Source organism: Geotrypetes seraphini, chromosome 7 (assembly GCF_902459505.1).
Source record: "Geotrypetes seraphini chromosome 7, aGeoSer1.1, whole genome shotgun sequence".
NCBI classification, from domain to species: Eukaryota; Metazoa; Chordata; class Amphibia; order Gymnophiona; family Dermophiidae; genus Geotrypetes; species Geotrypetes seraphini.
The window spans coordinates 124,174,644-124,193,754 of NC_047090.1; the positions used below are offsets into that span (position 1 = coordinate 124,174,644).

Consider the following 19,111-nt stretch of genomic DNA (forward strand, 5'->3'; position numbering starts at 1 on the left):
CCCTACCTAAAGAAGGATATAAAACTGCTGGAGAGGGTGCAGAGACGAGCAACAAAACTGGTGAAGGGTATGGAGAAACTGGAATACGAGGATAGACTTATAACACTAGGATTGTTCTCCCTAGAGAAAAGGAGACTGCGTGGGGATATGATCGAGACCTTCAAAATACTGAAAGGAATCGACAAAATAGAGCAGAGAAGATTATTTACATTGTCCAATTTGACACGGACTAGAGGACATGAAATGAAGCTAAGGGGGGACAGGTTCAGGACTAATGTCAGGAAGTTCTGCTTCACTCAGAGAGTGGTTGACGCCTGGAATGCCCTCCCAGAGGAGATTATTGCGGAATCGACCGTCCTAGGCTTCAAGAGCAAACTAGATGCATATCTCCTTAAGAGAGGCATATAAAGATATGATGGACTATAAATTACGCCAGGGTACACCTGGCAGGGCCTCCGCGTGCGCGGATCGCCGGACTTGATGGACCAAAGGTCTGATCCGGAGATGGCAGTTCTTATGTTCTTATGTTCTTATTAACTTGCTCTAAACTATAAATGGGATGGGGACAGGTGGAATTAGCATTGAAATTTTACAAATTTTTTGTTCATTTGTTTTGAAGATGAAAGGGAAGGAGTGCCGAATGATTTTAAAATATTGATCCTGTTAGCAGGGGCACCTAATGGTTTTTTTGGGGTTTTGTTTTTTTTGTAAAGTGACGTGATCTAATGGGGTACTTGAGCACAAAATGTTGCCATTCTCACCATGAAAAGGATAGTTTGCTGCATTGGATTGGTTGTGGGTGGTTTTTTTAAAAATATATTTTTTAAGGTATTAACATTTTCTGTGTTGCGTAATGTTTTTCATTTTTGAATTCTTTGTACAGTGGAACCTCGGTTTGCGAGTAACCTGGTTTGCGAGTGTTTTGCAAGATGAGCAAAACACTCAGCAAACTTTTGACTTGCAAACCGAGCACTGCCCCGATAAACAAACACTTACAGACCAGGAAGCGCCGCTTCGGGGGATTCCTCTTCTGTCTTCCGGTCAGCCTTCCACGTCAGGTGCCTTCTGCAGGTTGGAGGACCTCTATCTGGGTCTGCGCGGCCGGGTGCTGTCCCGCCTGTGCGTTGCGTGTGACGCGCACAGCGTCGATCATTGGCGTTGTGTGTGTCATGCACGGCATGTGGGTGGGGCGGCGATCGGCTGCGTGGGCTCGGGTGGGGGCTCTCCACCATGTGAGGAGCATCCGACGTGGAGGGCTGGCCGGTGGATGGAGGAGGCATCCCTCTGAAGGCACTGCGGGGTTCTCCCAACGGCTGGCTTACAAGCATCCCCCCTCTCGAAGCGGCACTGTCGGGTTCTTCTTCCGATGACGGACAGACGAGGCAGACGGAGGAGACGGCGCTGCAGCACCCAGCCCCGACAGGTACAGACCCCGGGTTCTGGAACCAATCGTTGCTGTTGCCACTATTGTCTATGGAGAACTTGGCTTTGATAAACGAGCATTTTGGATTTTGAGCATGCTCCTGGAACGGATTATGCTCATAATCCAAGGTACCACTGTATTCTGAAAATACTGTTAACAGTATGGAGCAACCCTTTTTAATTAAAAATAACACTGCCTGCCCTGTCCCTACCTGCCTGCCCACCCTGTGCCCTGGCCCGGCCTACCACTAGACCACCAGAGGGGGGGACAGGATACAGAGCCTGGCATGGAGGTGGCAGAGGGTGCAGAGCTTGGCAAGGAGTGTGGGGTTGGGTGCAGAGCCTGTCAGGGAGAATTTGGTTCAGAATGTTTTCTTTTCTTATTTTCCTTCTCTAAATCTAGGGTGCATCTTATGGAGCGAAAAATACGGTAGTTTCAAGAAAGTTTGGGACAATTACATTGGATCTGTAAGGGAGATTAGGGAATAATAGATGGCATGGTTAGGCAGACTAGATAGACCGTATAAGGCTCCTTTTACTAAGGTGCGTTAGGGCCTTAACGTGCGGAATAGCGCACATTAAATTGCCATGCGCGCTAGACCTTAATGCCAGTTATTCTAGAAGCGTACCACGCAGTTTAGCGTGCGTAAATTTTGTGTGCGCGCTAAAAACGCTAGCGCACCTTAGTAAAAGGAGCCCATAGTCTTGATCTGCCTTCATTTTTCTGTGTTACTATGTCTATTCGGGAACTGGGTGAGAAAAGACATAATAAAGTGTAATCTCATGATGGTGCCATGGACAGTATGAACCATGCATACAGAAGGACAGACAGATGGATAGAGAGCCTCTCCAATATGTGCTATCGCTTGGGTGAAACAAACTTAAAAATTAGGGCTGCAGGAAGATTAAAAATTTTAATTGTGATTATTCATGTTGTGTGGTAGCGATTAATACGTAATATTTTAAAAGAAGATACTACAAACACACAATTCCTGAAATCAAGCATGAACCAGCACAACTTCCAAAACAAGGATCCTATTGCTGCTTCTGATGCAAGAGCCAGTTCTTAAAAAATAACTGAGAGGGTGGGGTTAACTTAATACATACTGAATTGTCTCTCTCTGGACACAGTGAAAGAGACTGCTCAGTCCTTGAGGGCTCAAGCACCCTCTGCACCCACAGAGTTGGCACCTAGAGCTTTTGATGACATATTTTGACAGAGATAAGTACCTTCTTTTTTCACCCATTTTTGTTTTGTTTCATTTTTATTATGCTACAATATCTGATTCAAACTTCCCACTGGCAGTGGTGAAACTTATTTCTGCATGAAAAATGTTCTAGGTTAAACTCTGATCCTGCAAATTTCAAGCACATGGCCATGAAAAATCCTATTGCAATTTTGGAATGATTTATAGCTTGCACTGTGTTTTTCATACCCACAATTGGGGTAAAAAAAAGTCTCCTTTGCCAAGCCTTCTATTTTCCCACCTGGAAAGCTTTCTAAATTTAAAAAAAAAAAAAGAGACACAAATTTGTAACTACAAAGCATGTCCTTAAAATTCTACTTTAGCATCAGCCAATGTGGATTTTCAGAGAGGGTCTGAGCATGGTAGACAACAAGGTGGTACCAATTTGTTCAGAAGCATTTCTGCAGGTCAGTACTTGCTCGGCACAGTGCTGACATGGCCTAAAGGAGTAGTGTGCTCCCCTTTCCCTCCAACCCTGCCACAATGCTTTCTTCATCTCTTACCTTGCCGTGCTCCCCTTTCCCTCCCTCAACCCCCCACCTTGGTGCTTTCTTCAAATTTTACCTTGCCGGTACAGCCCAGCAGTGATGCATACAGGCCTGCTCCGGGGCTTTTCCTCAGCTGCGTCTTGCTCTGCATAAACAGGAAGTTGTATCAGCAGGGCAGGACGAGGTTCAGGGGAAGGCCTGGAGCAGGCCTGTATGCATTGCTGCTGGGCAGTGCTGGCAAAGTAAGAGTTTAAGAAAGCATTGTGGCGGGGGTTGAGGGAGAGAAAAGGGAGTGTTGCAAGGTAAGAGGTGAAGAAAGTGTCATGGGGATTGAGGGAGAGAAAGGTTAACACACCACGGATGCTGGACTGGCATTTTTCAACATGATTAATGTGTTAAAAATTTTAATGTGAGGGACACTGAGGTGTGGCCAAGATGGCAGTGGTGTGAACCTGCTGGAGGTATGATGGAAAGTTTGCTGCTACTTTTTCCTCTAACAAAAATTCTTCTGAGCTTTTCCAAGCAATGCCACATACTAAAAGGAAGGAAGTGGTGAGGACTGTTCCAATGCCGGTCCTCATGTCCTCCCCTGTGCAGCAGAAAATCGATCACTTCGTGGTAGTCAACCCTTTGCTTGCAGCCGGAGAAGCAGTCCTTGTGGAGAAGAGGAGCGAAGGAGCTCCCCTCTTCCAAGGCCTTGAGATCTCTTTGTCGCCTCTGGATTCCAATGGTCCTCCATATCCAGAGACACCCGCACCTGGAAGTGGAACGGGAGAATCTTCCAGCAGGTGGGCATGGTGTCACCAACGGTAATGCTGAGGAACCAGAGCAAGGCAACAGAGGATTCTGCTACTTCCACAGAGGTATCTCTGACTAATATGTGGTTAGTCCTTCTATGTTTGGAAATTACAGTCACTAAATCGATTGAGAAGGTAACATTAATGGCAACTAAGATAGAAAATCTTACTAAGACTGTAGAATCTGTTAAAGAAGATCTCACTGGTCGGATCAGACAAATGCAAGATGATATACAACATTTACAATAGTTTAAGCTCTCAGTGGTAAAAGAGAATCATTTTTTTCACAGGAAATTTGAACAAATGGAAAATTACAACAGTCGGTTGAATCTCTGATTGTTAAATTTCCCTAAAACTCCTGGGGTATTGCCTATTGACATATTTAAATGGTTTCTAATGGAAAATTTAAAAATTTCTTCAGACCATATTGCACTGATAAATAAAATATATTATTTACCTATAAAAAAAAAGAATCCCTAGGAGTTGCGGGAAAAGAAATCAGAGAAGAAAAGCAGATTGATTTGGAGATTCTGGAACAATCTATTGATGATGTTATTGAAAGAGCAACTTTGCTTGTATCATTCGTTTATGAACAGGACATGAACATGGTCTTAAGACTTTATTTCAAAAATTCTCATCTTCCTTTTAGAGGACAGAAAATCTGGGTTTACCCAGATGTGACAAAGATTACGCAGGAATGAAGGAAAATGTTCTTATCCTTGCTACAAGAAACTATTAAAATAGGAGCAACTTTCTTGTTAGCCTATCCTTGCAAGTGTCTGTTTCATTATGCGGGAGCTAAATATGTTTTTTATGCTCCAGAACAATTGAAGGACTTCCTTGTTGTTAAGAAAATCATAAAAGGAGGATGAGTTAAGATGGCGGCGATATAGACGGCTGCGGCAACATTGCAAACTCTAACTCATGTACCTGCTATGCCTCATTCTAAAAGAAAGGGTGCAGTGTGTCCGGATCCCTTTTTGGCAAACCAGAGATCAATATTGGAGTTTGCAGCAGCCGCCAGCGGTCCGAATTGTCCCTAAGGGTCTCCCAAACTTCCACTGGTGGGTGGAACTGCCGGCGATTTTGGGCTGGAGGTTTACCTCTCCCCTCTGGTGACTGCCCCACCACCATGCCCTGCTCCTCTTGTGGTTCCATCAGGTGACCCCTGTGCGGAAGAACATCAGGGGAAACCCTATTTGAAGAGACTGAATCCACAAAGAAGTTAGAGCAGAGTCCAGAGAGCTGACTCGTTGGCTGAATTTGGAAGCAAAAAACCTGCAATGGTGACTCTTGAGAGCATATGGGACGCTCTCAAGAGATTGAACTTAATGGTGGCAGGATCTTCCCAGGAAATGAAAAATCTCGTGAGTGCTGTTGACAATTTGGGAAAGTCCTTAACAGTTACCAATAAAGAGTTTTCTTTGGAAACTAAGAAACTTAATAAAAAGTGGATAAATTACAAGATGTAACAGAAGGGATTTTGAAAGAAAGAATGCTTCTTAATAGAGAACTACAGAAGGAAGTTAAACCTGCGCTTATTGAACTTTCCAAAGTCTTTTGGAGTGTCGCCTCTTGAAATGTTAAAAAAATACCTGGTTGAGGTACTAAAATTTTCCTTGGAATTTATACCACCAATAAATCATATATATTATTTGCCTACTAAAAATTGCCATATGCCCCCATAAAAGAGGATGGTTTAAATGTAGCGGAATCACTAAATCTTAGAGATATTGGAATCCACAGTGTCTTCTGAAACGGACAGAGTTTAGAATGATCTTCCCTCGATTATCAGAACATCATTATCTCTATCACTTTTTAGGAAAAATCTGACAACTTATCTCTTTCAGAGATTCTTAACTGAGGACTGATCTAATTTATTGAACATTTTTCTATTACCTTCATTATTGTTTTCTATTATATTCTTTTAAATCTTTGTTAACTGGCTCGAGTCCTTGCTGGAATGATCCGGTATATAAGATGTAAATTAGATTAGATTAGAGAGCCACTTTTTTGGTCTCTTTCGTTTTTGAACAAAACATTAATTCTATAGTAAGGTTATTTTTCCATAATTCTTAGATGTTATTCTATGGGAAAAAAGTCTGGATGTTCCCTGATGTCACAAGAACTACACAAGAGTGGAGAAAGCTGTTTCTGGCAATGAGGTCTGAAGCATTAACACTTGGAGCAACATTTTGCAAATGATTAATTAAATTTCTAGGAGTAAAATATATTTTTTTCATTCCAGAGCAACTCTAGTTGTTTCTGGATCTGAAGAAAATGACAACCGGGACACTTTAATAAGACCTTAAGACAGTCATGATAATGGTATTATAAGGGCCGCTTCTTCTTTATTTACTGTTATGCCAAGTCCTTGAATTTCCTATATTTGAGTTGCTCCTCAATCTTAATATTCTCGTCCTCTGTTATTGTGGTCTAAGAAAGATTTAAATAGTTTTCTTTTACAGATGGGTTTTTTTTTTTTGTTCATAAATTTTTATTGTTTTTTGTGACAATGAAATAAAACAGAACAAAGGCTTCCAAGGGCAGCAAAGGTAGCTAGTATTAACACATGCCAAGTATATCAAATTGCATAAAGGAAAATATAAGAGTCAAATGTAGTTGTGGAAAGCGAGTAATACAGCAGATCCAGATGTAAGCAACAGTATAAGGAGTCAGTAAAATATTATAGAAAATAGTCAGTACATACATATCAATACAAGTTATGAGATATGAAATGTATACCATAATATGAGGGAGCAGATTTACAAACATGGAAGTAGTTCACTATTGAAATGAGAGAGGAGAACATTAAAAGTCTGAGTTGCAATGTTCGAGTAGCAAAGACCACGTTTTGTTATAAGAGTAACGAATTAGTAATTCAGCAATATGGCATTCATATGCAAACAAACAGAGTTCCACCATTGATTAAAATCCAATTTTGAGGAGTCCTTCCAATTCTGGAGAATAATCTTAATAGCAATAAACAATAAAATAGTCAAAAGGCGGTCATGATACATGGATAATGGTGTTAAAAGAGTCAGTGAGCCAGTGATTAAGATATCAAAAGAGAAAGAATCAGAAATATGAAAAATTTTAGTAATCATAGGCCAAACTGAGGACCAAAATGCATAAACATGGGGACAATCATACAACTTATGACGTAGTGAGCCATCATGCGATTTACATGTCCAACAACAGCCTGCATTAGACCTTGCTAATTTGGCTGATTTATTTGGGGTCCAAAAAGCCCTATGAACTGTCACAAAAGCGACCAGAAAAAGTGTCATATAGTGATGAGACGCCAAAAAAATCTATGAAGAAAAGATAGCGAAAGAAGCCAAAAACTTTAAGCCCTTTTTTAGATATATAAAAGGAAAGAAACCAGCAAGAGAGGCAGTGGGCCCTCTCGACGACCAAGGAAGGAAAGGGTCAATTAAAGAAGACAATCAGGTTGCCGATAGGTTAAATTCATTTTTTGCATCTGTCTTCACAAATGAGAACACTGCAACAAGGCCAGAAGCAGGGAGGATATTCACCGGAGGCATAGAGGAAAGCCTCGCAACAGTAAATGTGGAGTTGGACATGATATACTTTCAGATTGACAAACTAAAGAATGACAAATCCCCTGGACCGGATGGAATTCACCCGAGAGTATTAAAGGAACTTAAGGTGGAAATTGGGGAACTATTACAATCCTTAGCTAACATGTCAATTAGAACCGGGCAAATACCAGACGACTGGAGGATAGCAAATGTCATCCCAATTTTCAAGAAAGGATCAAGAGGTGAACCGGGAAACTACAGACCTGTGAGTCTCACATCGGTCCCGGGAAGCTAATTGAAGCAATAATTAAAGATAACATTGTACAACATCTGGAAGATCACAACCTAATAAGAGCTAGTCAACACGGCTTCAGGAAAGGGAAGTCATGTTTGACAAATTTACTTCAATTCTTTGAGAAGGTGAACAAACACATGGATAGTGGACAACCAGTGGACATAATTTACTTGGACTTCCAGAAAGCATTTGACAAGGTCCCGCACGCAAGGCTTATGAGTAAATTACTAAGTCATGGAATAGGAGGAGAAGTGCACAGATGGATCGGCAAATGGTTAGAGAACAGAACGCAGAGAGTAAGCATAAATGGGAAATTCTCGGACTGGGAGAAGGTGACTAGCGGCGTGCCCCAGGGCTCTGTTCTTGGGCCCATCTTGTTCAATATTTTTATAAATGTCCTGGAAGAGGAGACAACAAGCAATATAATCAAGTTTGCAGATGATACAAAACTATGTCGGGTAGTGGGCTCTCAAAGGGACTGCGAGGATCTTCAGAAGGATCTGAACCAGCTGGAAAAGTGGGCGATAAAGTGGCAGATGAATTTTAACGCAGACAAATGCAAAGTAATGCATCTGGGAAAGAAAAACAATGAACATGAATATAAGATATTGGGTGTGACATTAGCCAAATGCGAACAAGAAAGGGATTTGGGGGTACTGATAGACAGAACCCTGAAGCCATCAGCTCAATGTGCGGCGGCGGCGAGGAAAGCAAACAGGATGTTAGGCATGATTAAGAAGGGGATCACGAGTAGATCGGAAGACGTCATAATGCCACTTTACAGAGCAATGGTCAGACCACACTTAGAATACTGTGTCCAACACTGGTCTCCATATCTTAAGAAGGATAAAACTCTGCTGGAGAATGTGCAGAGGCGAGCCACGAAACTTGTCAGAGGTATGGAGAATTTGAACTACAAAGAACGCCTCAGAAAACTGGGACTGTTCACCCTCGAAAAGAGAAGACTGCGAGGAGATTTGTTAGAGATTTTTAAAATATTAAAAGGATTTGATAAAATTGACCAGGAAACAGCATTACTGACATTTTCAGATGTGACACGGACAAGAGGTCATAGCCTGAAACTGAGCGGCAGCAGGTTCAGGACAAATGTCGGGAAGTTCTGTTTCACACAACGAGTGGTGGGTGCTTGGAATGCTCTCCCAGAGGAGGTTGTGGCAGAGACTACTGTTCTGGGTTTCAAGCGCAAGTTGGATTCATACCTTCTTGCAAATTACATCGGGGGATACGGGAAATCCGGGTCTCCAATAAGGAGCACCTAACTGGGCCTCCGCGTGTGCGGATCGCCGGACTAGATGGACCTAGGTCTGATCCGGCGAAGGCGTTTCTTATGTTCTTATGTATGATATAGAAATATAGCCGTTTGCATGTGTGAGGCTGATCGCAGAGATTTTAAAAGTTTACAGATGGTTTTTGTTTAAACTATTTTTCATCTGATTTTCTTGTACAAGAGATGTCTTGTGAAGTTATATTAAAATTTCAGTAAAGAAACATTCCATCTAAGAAAATCATAAGATTTAGGATTGGGAAAAAAGGGGGAAATCACTCTAAGGGCTCTTTTTACTAAGCTGCGCTAGTGATTAAGATTAGCACGCGCAAACCATGCGCTAAATGAAAAATGCTATCGCAAACTCTATGGAGGCATTAGCGTTTAGCGTGCGCAGCATTGTAGCGTGCGCTAAAACCGTTAGCACACCATAGTAAAAGGAGCCTTAAGCCTTTTCCTTATGTTTTGGATGTAATTAAGCTCCTTATTATTTCCTTTTGTCCACACCCCACAGCTTTGTGGTCTAAGGAAGGGTAAAAATTGTTTCTCTTCTGTAGTTTTTTTTTATGATATGATTTCTTGTTATATTGTTGCTCCATGTGTGCATAGAAAAGTGAACATTGAAATAATTAATAGTAGTAGGAGTAGATACGAGCTAATTAACTATTACTAGTACTGCTGTTATTTAGCTACAGTCAGCATCTAACACATACAGTATGTCTCTTCTGATTTTCTGATGTATGCATTTCTACTTTACAGACTGATATGTACAACACCCTTCTCTTTCCTCCAATCTTATATTTTTGTTTTTAATGTTTTTTAACCTTGCAGATCGCATCAAACAACTTCAAAATGAACAAAGCTCTCTACATTCTGAAACCTCTCATTTTGAGAGTGAAGTTCAGAAGCTGCAGCAAAAACTGAGGGTTATGACAGAGATGTATCAAGAAAATGAAATGAAACTTCACAGGTAGAGAGAAACACACAACAAAAATAGATGCTGTAGGCAAGAGTTGACTGCAAATCACTGCATTTCAACCAAGCTATTTGGTTAGCGATTCAATTAACTTGCTGTAACCATTGTGTACAATAGTGATTATTTTAATTAGATAGATTGCAGTCACTAAGGGCTCCTTTTAAGAACCTGCGTTAGTGGTTTAACGCGCGTAATAGCGTGCACTAAACTGCCGGCTGTGCTAGACGCTAACGCCAGCATTGAGCTGGCGTTAGTTCTAGCTGCTTAGCGCGGGTTTAAACTGCTAATGCGGCTTCGTAAAAGGAGCCCTAATGCTCATATCAGGGTGCCAGGGAAAGTTGGAAGACTGCGAGCGCATACCACGAAGCCAGGAGGAAGAAGAGAACAGAGCTGGCTGAGTGACCAAATGTAATTACTACAGAGACTTAGAAGATCTGGCAAAGCCGCAGACTGAAATAAGCCAGAACTGTGGGATCATCCCCGGGTCCTAGATCCCCCTGAAGGATCCTTGGAAACACTGCACCTTGAAATAAGGGGGTCAGCAAGCTGATCAGCAGCATAAGGATCAGGCAGACTAGGAACAGGGGGTGTATGAGCCAAGGACATGCCCATAGAAGCAATGCCACTGAGAGACATAGAGGATGCGGAGCGGGACTGCGCAGGGGAAGAACACCTGCTTTGAAATATTTTTTTTTTCTCAAACTGTTTCAGAAACTCAGAGAAAGTCTCCAGCTCCTAGGGGCATAGTCATCCTCTGTTGACTGAATCATGCGTTTTGTAAACTGCAGAGGGACTGCAACCGTGCGCATGGAAATATCAGCCATACTGAGCCCCCCAAAATACAGAAGGCTGCCCCACTGGGCTAGCCGAGTGTTAAGTCACCTGCTTGACCAGGGGATAGGCTAAGCTGTGTGCTGCTGCACCTCCTGGCTGCGGCACTTGGCACAATAACGCTCCTGAATTGCCTAGTTTGCATAATCCTGGCAAGAATTCACATTAGGAGAGCCTAAGGACTCCATTCCAACAAGATTTGAGGCAAAAATTGCAGTTTTCAAGAAGCAGGGAGCTTTTAAAAAAAGATTGCTAAAAATCCAAGATGGCCACCGCTATGAAATTCACGCCAAAATTGCAATATTTTTTACCCTTAGTAAAGTTTTGAAAACCGGCGATTTTAGGATTTTCCAGGTGGAGGAACATAGGGGGACATGCAGAAACTTTGAAAACCCCACTTTTCATGCCTCCCCTGATTCACCTCTCAGGCTGTGACAGCCTGTATGCACTGTGACCTGTTTGTGAACCTGTGATGCAGCCTGCCTCAGCTCTCTTAAGTAGCTGGATCATAGAATCACTGCCTCATGCTGGGAATGCCTCTGCAGTGCTGATCTTTGAGCTGCCAGTCAGACCCTATGCCTGACTACACTTCCACCCCTGCAAACTGATGGACGCACACCAGGACAGGTGGAGTTGAGAAGATGCAGCCTGCACCCTGCGAGACACCGCCGAGCCTCCTAAGGATGCCTAACAGCCTAACAGCTCAATTCCTGCTTAACAGTAGGTGAGACAGCTTCAGGGACAGCCCTGAGCTCCAAAGAAAACTAAGCAGGCTGGCGAACAGGTACCCACTGGGATTGGCCTGTCACAGACATAAGTCTGTGTGTTCTTAATGCAGGCAAAGCTGAAGAAATACTCAAAATAAAAGAATAAAATGTGGAGAGCAGAATGAACACACTCCTGCAGGCACACGTGCAGAAGTAAAAAAACTGTATGTGGAGCTAAGTAGCTCAGTGGAGTACAGAAGAGGCACAGATAAAAAAATCTGAACTGGATTCCTTCTGCAGATGCCATGAGGACACTATCCACTTGTCTAGAATGTCTCACCTACTGCACTGGAAATTGCTTTTCCACAAACATCTAAGCAGTATACAATCCAGGATAAATTAAAAAAAAAATAAATAAAATTCAGTTGATGTTAGGACAGCACATAAAATAAGATATTTCACACCTATTCAAGCATTCCAATTTGAAAGGATAAAATACACAGTCAAGTCTATGAGATTTTCCCATATTATCAAATAATATCTATCTTACTAATAAACATATTCAGGTTCATGTCCTCCTCATGCCTACCCTCTGGGGTGTGAGACTGCAAAAGCCTGCTAAAAAAAGGGGCTTTTAGCACTCTTCTGAAATGTGGATGAGACCATTCCACATGGAGCTCTTTTGGTAAGGCATTCCATAATACTGGTGCCAAATAGAAGAAAGCCCCCTTGCACGTTGCCTCTAATCTGACATTATGAACTGATGGAACCCAAAGTAAAAAATCCATACCTGACTGCAAATCTTGACTGAGCTTATAATAGACAAATCACAAAGAGAGTTCATGTAGTTTCTGATTTTTGCTTCCATAGCTGCTTCAAGGTCAGCAGTAGAATTGTAGAGAAGCTGCACTGATCATTTCACTTGATTATATGAGCTTAATTTTTTTTTTTTTTTAGATATGGCATATGTTTTAAATCTTGGGCATGCCTTTTGAATTATTATTCAAATATGTATAGGTTACTGTTTTCTTTCAAGAAAAAAAACTTTTTTGCTGTAGTTCCAAGTTATTTTAAAGTGTTTGTTTTTCTATTATAAGGAAATTGACAGTAGAAGAAAAATATCGCTTACAGAAAGAAGAAAAACTTTCTAAAGTAGATGAAAAGATTAACCATGCTGCTGAAGAGCTAAACAGTTACAGGTACAGATAATGCTAATACAGCATTTTGATGCAATTATATTAATAGTAAGGTGTTATATTAACTTGATGTAATTATTTATTTGCAGAATTCGAGCAAAAGATCTAGAAGAAGAGCTTGAGAAAACCATTCGTTCTTTTCAAAGCCAGGTATAGCTGTTTGCTCATGTCTATGTTTTCTTGTTTTGGAGAGTATAAGTAAATTAGTTGGGTGGGGGAGGGGAATATGATTGAACTGTTTGCCTATGACCATGTCTTGCGATACAGGTGAGCTGTTTTGTTTGCATGAATTGGTAGATGCTGAAGCTAGCTGTTCTCATAAAAGAAGATGGTTCTTAATGATTTAGTCCAAAAGACAAACGGGAGAAACTGCCTTCACAACAGTGAGGGGCACAAAAACAACAACGAAGGAGACCAGATGGTGCTCAATCCTTTTTATTATAAAACGGACTCGACCCAAGAAGGCCTTCGTCAGGAGTCTTGGTATTTAATGATAAAACCAAAGATGTGTTAATCCAAATGTCCAAGTATTGCAATAAAAACACTAGAAAAGACCAAAGGAATAGCTGGCAACAATTGCAGCAAACACCACATGAAAATGAAACTAAAATCTGATGTCACATAGAGCACATTGACTGTGGGGCTGTCTTCAGAGTCAAGACTCGACATCATCTTCATCCATACCTCATACATTGAGGGATACTTCACGTAAGAAAGTTAAGTATAAACATTCCTTCCCTTCTAGGCATGGCATGGTGTCTTTCCAGATGTTCATATCTTTGACACATAGTAAGCATCAATGCACCATGTTTGCTCTCCATTGCTGCAGATCATGTCTCCTTCTAGGTGTGCCTTGACATTGAGGTCCCTCTACGCCCAAACGACCAGCATTGCAGACAGTTTTTACACTGCTGCCTCTTCAGGTGCAGATGCTAGGAAGAGATTTGGCTATTCTCAAACAAGAGCTATCAGGGCTACTCCAGTTGCAATCTTCAGGCTTTAAAGGTGCCCATTACTACCTCAGCCCAGCCTGAGGATACGTTGAGGCTTCAAGTGAAGGCAAGGTCACGTACCCCCTACTTGATGTCAGTGTCGGCACAGACTAATTTGACACATATGTCATCATCAGCAGAGGAGTTATATCTTGGGTCAGAGCATCAACCCCTGTCTTGACACTTCTTGACCCACACTTGATGCTCCTCTGGATGCATGCTCCCTGCCTTGCTTCGGAGAAAATATTTTCAGGAGTCTGATTCAGATATCTCCAGCCATTCAGCTCAAATTCCCCAACTCATCAGCGGAAAAATCCAATGGCATATCTTCTGATCCTTTTCCTCCACCTCAAAGGCATAAGTCTCCTCCAGAAAGCATATTTTTTTTACTAGCCTTGTAAGACAAATGGGTCATGCTCTACCCATTAAAATGGAGACAGAAGAAGAACCTGGCTTTGAGCATCTTGACTATGAATCACCTCCAAATGACTGTATCAAAGTGTCTTTACATAAAGTCATAGGAGAGATACCCTATTTAAGAATTGGGAGACCCCTCTGCCAGTCCAGGTAATTCCTAAGAAAATTGACACAGTGTACAGAATTCCAAGTATCCAGGGTTTGAGTGAGCACAACTTCAACATCATTCTCTAATTTTGGAATCTGCTTTAAAACATTTATGCAGTTCAATGTCTTATGCTTCTGCTCTTCCAGGAAGGGAAGCCGGAACGTTAGACTTTTTTGGTAAACACATTTTTCAATCATCTATGCCAGGAGTGCCCACACTTTTTTGGCTTGCGAGCTACTTTTAAAATGACCAAGTCAAAATGATCTACTAACAATAAAATTTTTAAAAACACAAAGCACACTGTATGCAGAGAAAATGTTAATTATAATTTATATTCAGGAGTTTTTTTTTTAAAGAGGTCAAGGCAGATTACTTTAAAATATGCAATGTCACCTCAGTAACAACTATACAAAAATAGACAAATATACCCCCTCCCCTTTTATTAAACCATGATAGCGGTTTTTAGCACAGGGAGCTGTGCTGAATGTCCCGTACTGCTCTGGATGCTCATAGGTTCCCTGCGCTAAAAACCACTATTGCGGTTTAGTAAAAGGGGGCCATAGTGCAAAATATAGACAGCAGATATAAATTCTCATAATGGACAAATTTTGATCACTAAATTGAAAATAAAATCATTTTTCCTACCTTTGTTGTCTGTTGATTTCATGAGCCTCTGGTTGCACTTTCTTCTTCTGACTGTGCATCCAATCTTTCTTTCTTTCTTCCTCCTGCATGCTTCCTCTCCTCCAGACCTCATTCCAACCAACATCTCTCTCTGTCCCTCCATGAGTCCAACTTTTTCTTCCTCTCTCCCTGCCTGCCCCCTGCCACCCGACACACTCCATTTTCTCCCCTGACTTTTTCTTCCTCTCTCCCTGCCCCCTTCCCTTTCTTTCTCTCTCTGCCCCTTCTTTCTTTCTCTCTCTCTCCCTGCCCCTCCTTTCTTTCTTTCTGTCTGCCTTTCTTTCTCTCTCCAGAGAAGGCAGCACTGTTAGTTGGTCAATGGAGGAACAGCAGCTTGTTTAATTCCAGGAAGCATGAAGCTCTGTGTCTTTCACTATCCCTGCCCCCCCCAAGCCACAGTCTTTCTTTCTCTTTCCCTGCCCCCTCCCAAGCTGCCACCACTGTCAAATTCTCCCTGCTTCCCTGACGCGTAAAAGCCAGGCCCGTGCAGCCATTACACAGCAATTGGCTGGCCTGTAACTTACTCTCCGACACCAGAATTGATGTCCGGGGGGGGGAGGGGGAACGCTTGTGAAGTGGCTGCACGGGCCTGGCTTTTGCGTGTTGGGGAAACAGGGAGAACGCAAAGGCAATGCGATCGACTCGCGTTGCCCTTGCGATCTACTGGTCGATTGCGATCGACCTTTTCGGTACCCTTGATCTATGCTAACAAATAGAATCTTAAATAACTAGTTTTATACTAACATTTATTTAAAGTTCTTAATTAAACAACTTCCAGCTTTCAAAGAATTTAATTCCTCCCTCAAGGGAAGCCGAAAGAATTCCAACTGTTATGTAGCACATTATTCACTATAAGGAAGTTCTGGCTAGAGGCATTTTTGATGCATTTGAAGTTTCCCCTTGAACATCGGCAGTGGCAATACATCGCTATCTTGCCTCAATCTCTGATTTAGAAACTCAGTCCAGGAGTGCCTTTCAGATGTTCCTTGTAAGGGTGTGATCTCTTTGGACGTAAGATTGAAGAGGTAGCTGACTGAATTAAAAACCACACAGACACCATGATAACTTTATCTAAACCTCAAGCCTCTACATTTTACAGAAGGTATTATTCTACAACCAGACATGCATATTATTATAACAGTAAGCTAGTCATCTTCCTCTCATCCTCCAGAGTTGCAAAGCAGCTAAAAGTGTAGAAGTCACAGACTTAGTCTCAGTCAAAACACAGTTGTCCTTTTGACTCCCTATCAGAGGCAGATTGTTCTTTTTTTCACCAACTTGGTCTCTTATCATAACAGACCAGTGGGTGCTTTGAGTCATCACTCAGGGCTATGAACTATGTTGGTTCAACAAACCACCCATCAGAACACTCTCTTTCACCCTTTGTGTTTCTCCAGCAGGAAAGAGGCTTGGGGTTCTATCAGTATTTCCTTTTATCAAAAAAGTCTTTCGACCTATTCTAGACCTCCGAGGCCTAAACAAATACTTGACGAAGAAATTTTACATGATCTCTCTGGGAACCCTCCTACCTCTCCTAGAAAAAGGGCAATTGGCTTTGCTTTCTAGACCTAAAAGAAGCATACACTCACATTTCCATCCTACGTACACAGAGGAAATTCCTTCACTTCCAATAGGGTCTTGATGCTTCCAATACAAGATTTTACCTTTTGGTCTTTCCTCTGCTTCTCTTGTCTTCACGAAGTGCCTTGTGGTAGTGGCTGCAACCATTCACACATGGGGAGTTCATTTTTCCCAGCTTAGGTTGATCAAGTTCTCACATTGTAAACAGCTCAGATTGCCATCAATTCAAGTTTGTTTCCTCGAGCTTTTCAACGAATAGTTAAGCTCTGGATCTTATTGCCAGAGAATGTGGTAACAAAAATTATATAAGTATATAGCAGATATATAGGCTTAAAAAAGGTTTGGACAAGTTCCTGGAGGAACAGTCCATAATCTGCTATTAAAACAGACATGGGAGAGCTACTACTTTTTGATTAGTAGCATTGGATTTTGCTACCATTTGGGATTCTGCCAGGATCTTGTGATCTGGATTGGCCACTGTTAGAAGCATAATGGGCTAGATCAGGGGTGGGCAATTCCAGTCCTAGAGAGCCACAGGCAGGTCAGGTTTTCAGGATATCCACAATAAATATGCATGAGATAGATTTGCATCTCTAGGAGGCAGTGCATGCAAATCCATCTCATACATATTCATTGTGGATATCCTGAAAACCTGACCTGGCTCCAGCTCTCGAGGACTGAGCGTTATTCAACTAAAGTTTAGAGTTTCTACAGTTGATTAAGGGGCCTAAAATTCCTGATCATAAGGTAGTAATTATTGAGTTGGTATGCTAATGAATATATTTCTCTTTAACAGATTACATCACATGAGAAGAAAGCTCATGATAACTGGGTAAGTTTTAGTATCAATTTGTTCTCTTGCTTATATGAAAATGATGGCTTAATTTTAGTAATGTAAATACAAATCAGTTTTAGGATCTAGATGACATATTCAGAAGAGACCGTGTAGATAGACATGGTTTAATGGGAATGAGGCAGCACGGGTTCAGCAAAAGCAAAAAGGCAAGGTTTATTAAATTAGATTTGGAGGTGACAAAAATTATTCAGCTGTTAAAATGGCAGAGGATCGTGAACATTTGCAGAAGGATCTTGTCAGATGTGAAGATTGGATATCTAAATTTTGGGAACAATTTAATTGGAGAAATATAAATTGAAATGGGGAAAAATTATTGCAGCTACCGGTACAAAATGCTGGTTTCTGAGTACCTAAGAAAAAAATATTGGAGCCATTGTGGACAATATGATGAAATGTTGAGCTGTGTAAGTCAGCCTCCTTAAAAGCAAATACTATAGAATGTTAGGGATTATTCTGAAAGGGATAGATTACAAAGCAGAGTATCATTTTTCTATATAGATCCATGGTATAAGTACTGCTTGGTTATTATGTGCAGTTCTGGTTGCCTCATCTCAAAAAGGATATCTCTGAACCTTTTCTAGTTCTGTTAAGGGCAACAAAAAGTGATAAAAGGGATAGAACACTTTCCTTAGGAAGAGAGGCTAAATAGAGCTCTTCAGTTTGGAGAGGAGTTAGGATAGAAGATTATAAAATCATTGTTTTAGTGTTCTCTCAGGGTTTCCATAAATGGCATTATGCTTGCGGCAGGTTTCCAAGTCTCGCTGCGTCTTTGTCAGGTAGAAACTGATGTTTCAGCCATCATGCTGTGGCTTTCTTCAGGGTATGCTCTGAAGTCTGCAGTGTGACTTTGGAAATAGTGGGTTCACTGACCTGATTGGGAACAGAGCAGTCCACCAATTTGAATTTTGGCGGGAAAGTCAGTCAAAAATTTTAATTTTGTTCGGAAAGTCCATAGAATAGAAATGTCTCTGATAGGTTTAAAGATGTTTTCCCCGTGGAGCTGGGTTAGATATTCTCTCAGGGTTTCCGCAGTCTTTATCAGGTAGAAACCGACGTTTCAGTCAGAGAGTCAGTGTTAGTGTCCGGGAATGAGCCATTTTATTATTTATTTTTAGTATTTATATACCACTTACAACCTAAGTGATTTACATTCAGGTACTCAAGCATTTTTCTCTATCTGTCTTGGTGGGCCTACACTCTATCTAATGTACCTGGGGCAGTGGGAGAATAAGTGACCTGCCCAGGGTCACAAGGAGCAGCTATGAGAAGTAGATCTACTTTTCTGGTTTTATCGAGTACCTGTGAACTGGACTGACCACCGTCAGAGATGGGCTGCTGGACTTGATGGACCTTGGTCTGACTCAGCATAGCTTGATTTAGGTTTTTATAAAAATAAACTTTTTGAGTTAAATTGCTGGATATTTTTGGTAGGTTTCTTAAGATAATAACTTAGCAGCTGAATGTACTGAAATAGCTCTCACAATTAAAATTCCAACAGTACGATTTAGGGTAGAAGGGATTGTTCTCGTGTTTTTAAAAAAAATTTCTTCATTCTCTTGGATGGGACACACTGTTTTTTTTGTTTCGTGTTTTTATACCGTTCTCCCAAGGGAGCTCAGAATGGTTTACATGCGTTTATTCAGG

The 19,111-nt window shown here is 41.4% G+C and overlaps 1 protein-coding gene across 3 annotated transcripts in view; it reads left to right on the forward strand.

Moving 5' to 3' along the window:
* The window catches only part of MIA2 (MIA SH3 domain ER export factor 2), a 194,700-nt gene that overhangs the window by 127,128 nt on the left and 48,461 nt on the right, over positions 1-19,111 (forward strand). For all 3 annotated transcript variants that reach the window (XR_004540132.1, XM_033952217.1, XM_033952218.1), the window contains exons 18-21: positions 9,911-10,049; positions 12,691-12,792; positions 12,879-12,939; positions 17,408-17,443. Coding sequence is in view for 2 of the 3 variants with exons in the window: in XM_033952217.1 (XP_033808108.1) it covers positions 9,911-10,049; positions 12,691-12,792; positions 12,879-12,939; positions 17,408-17,443 (338 nt within the window). In the remaining variant the exon portion in view is untranslated. The remainder of the gene's footprint in view (positions 1-9,910; positions 10,050-12,690; positions 12,793-12,878; positions 12,940-17,407; positions 17,444-19,111) is intronic.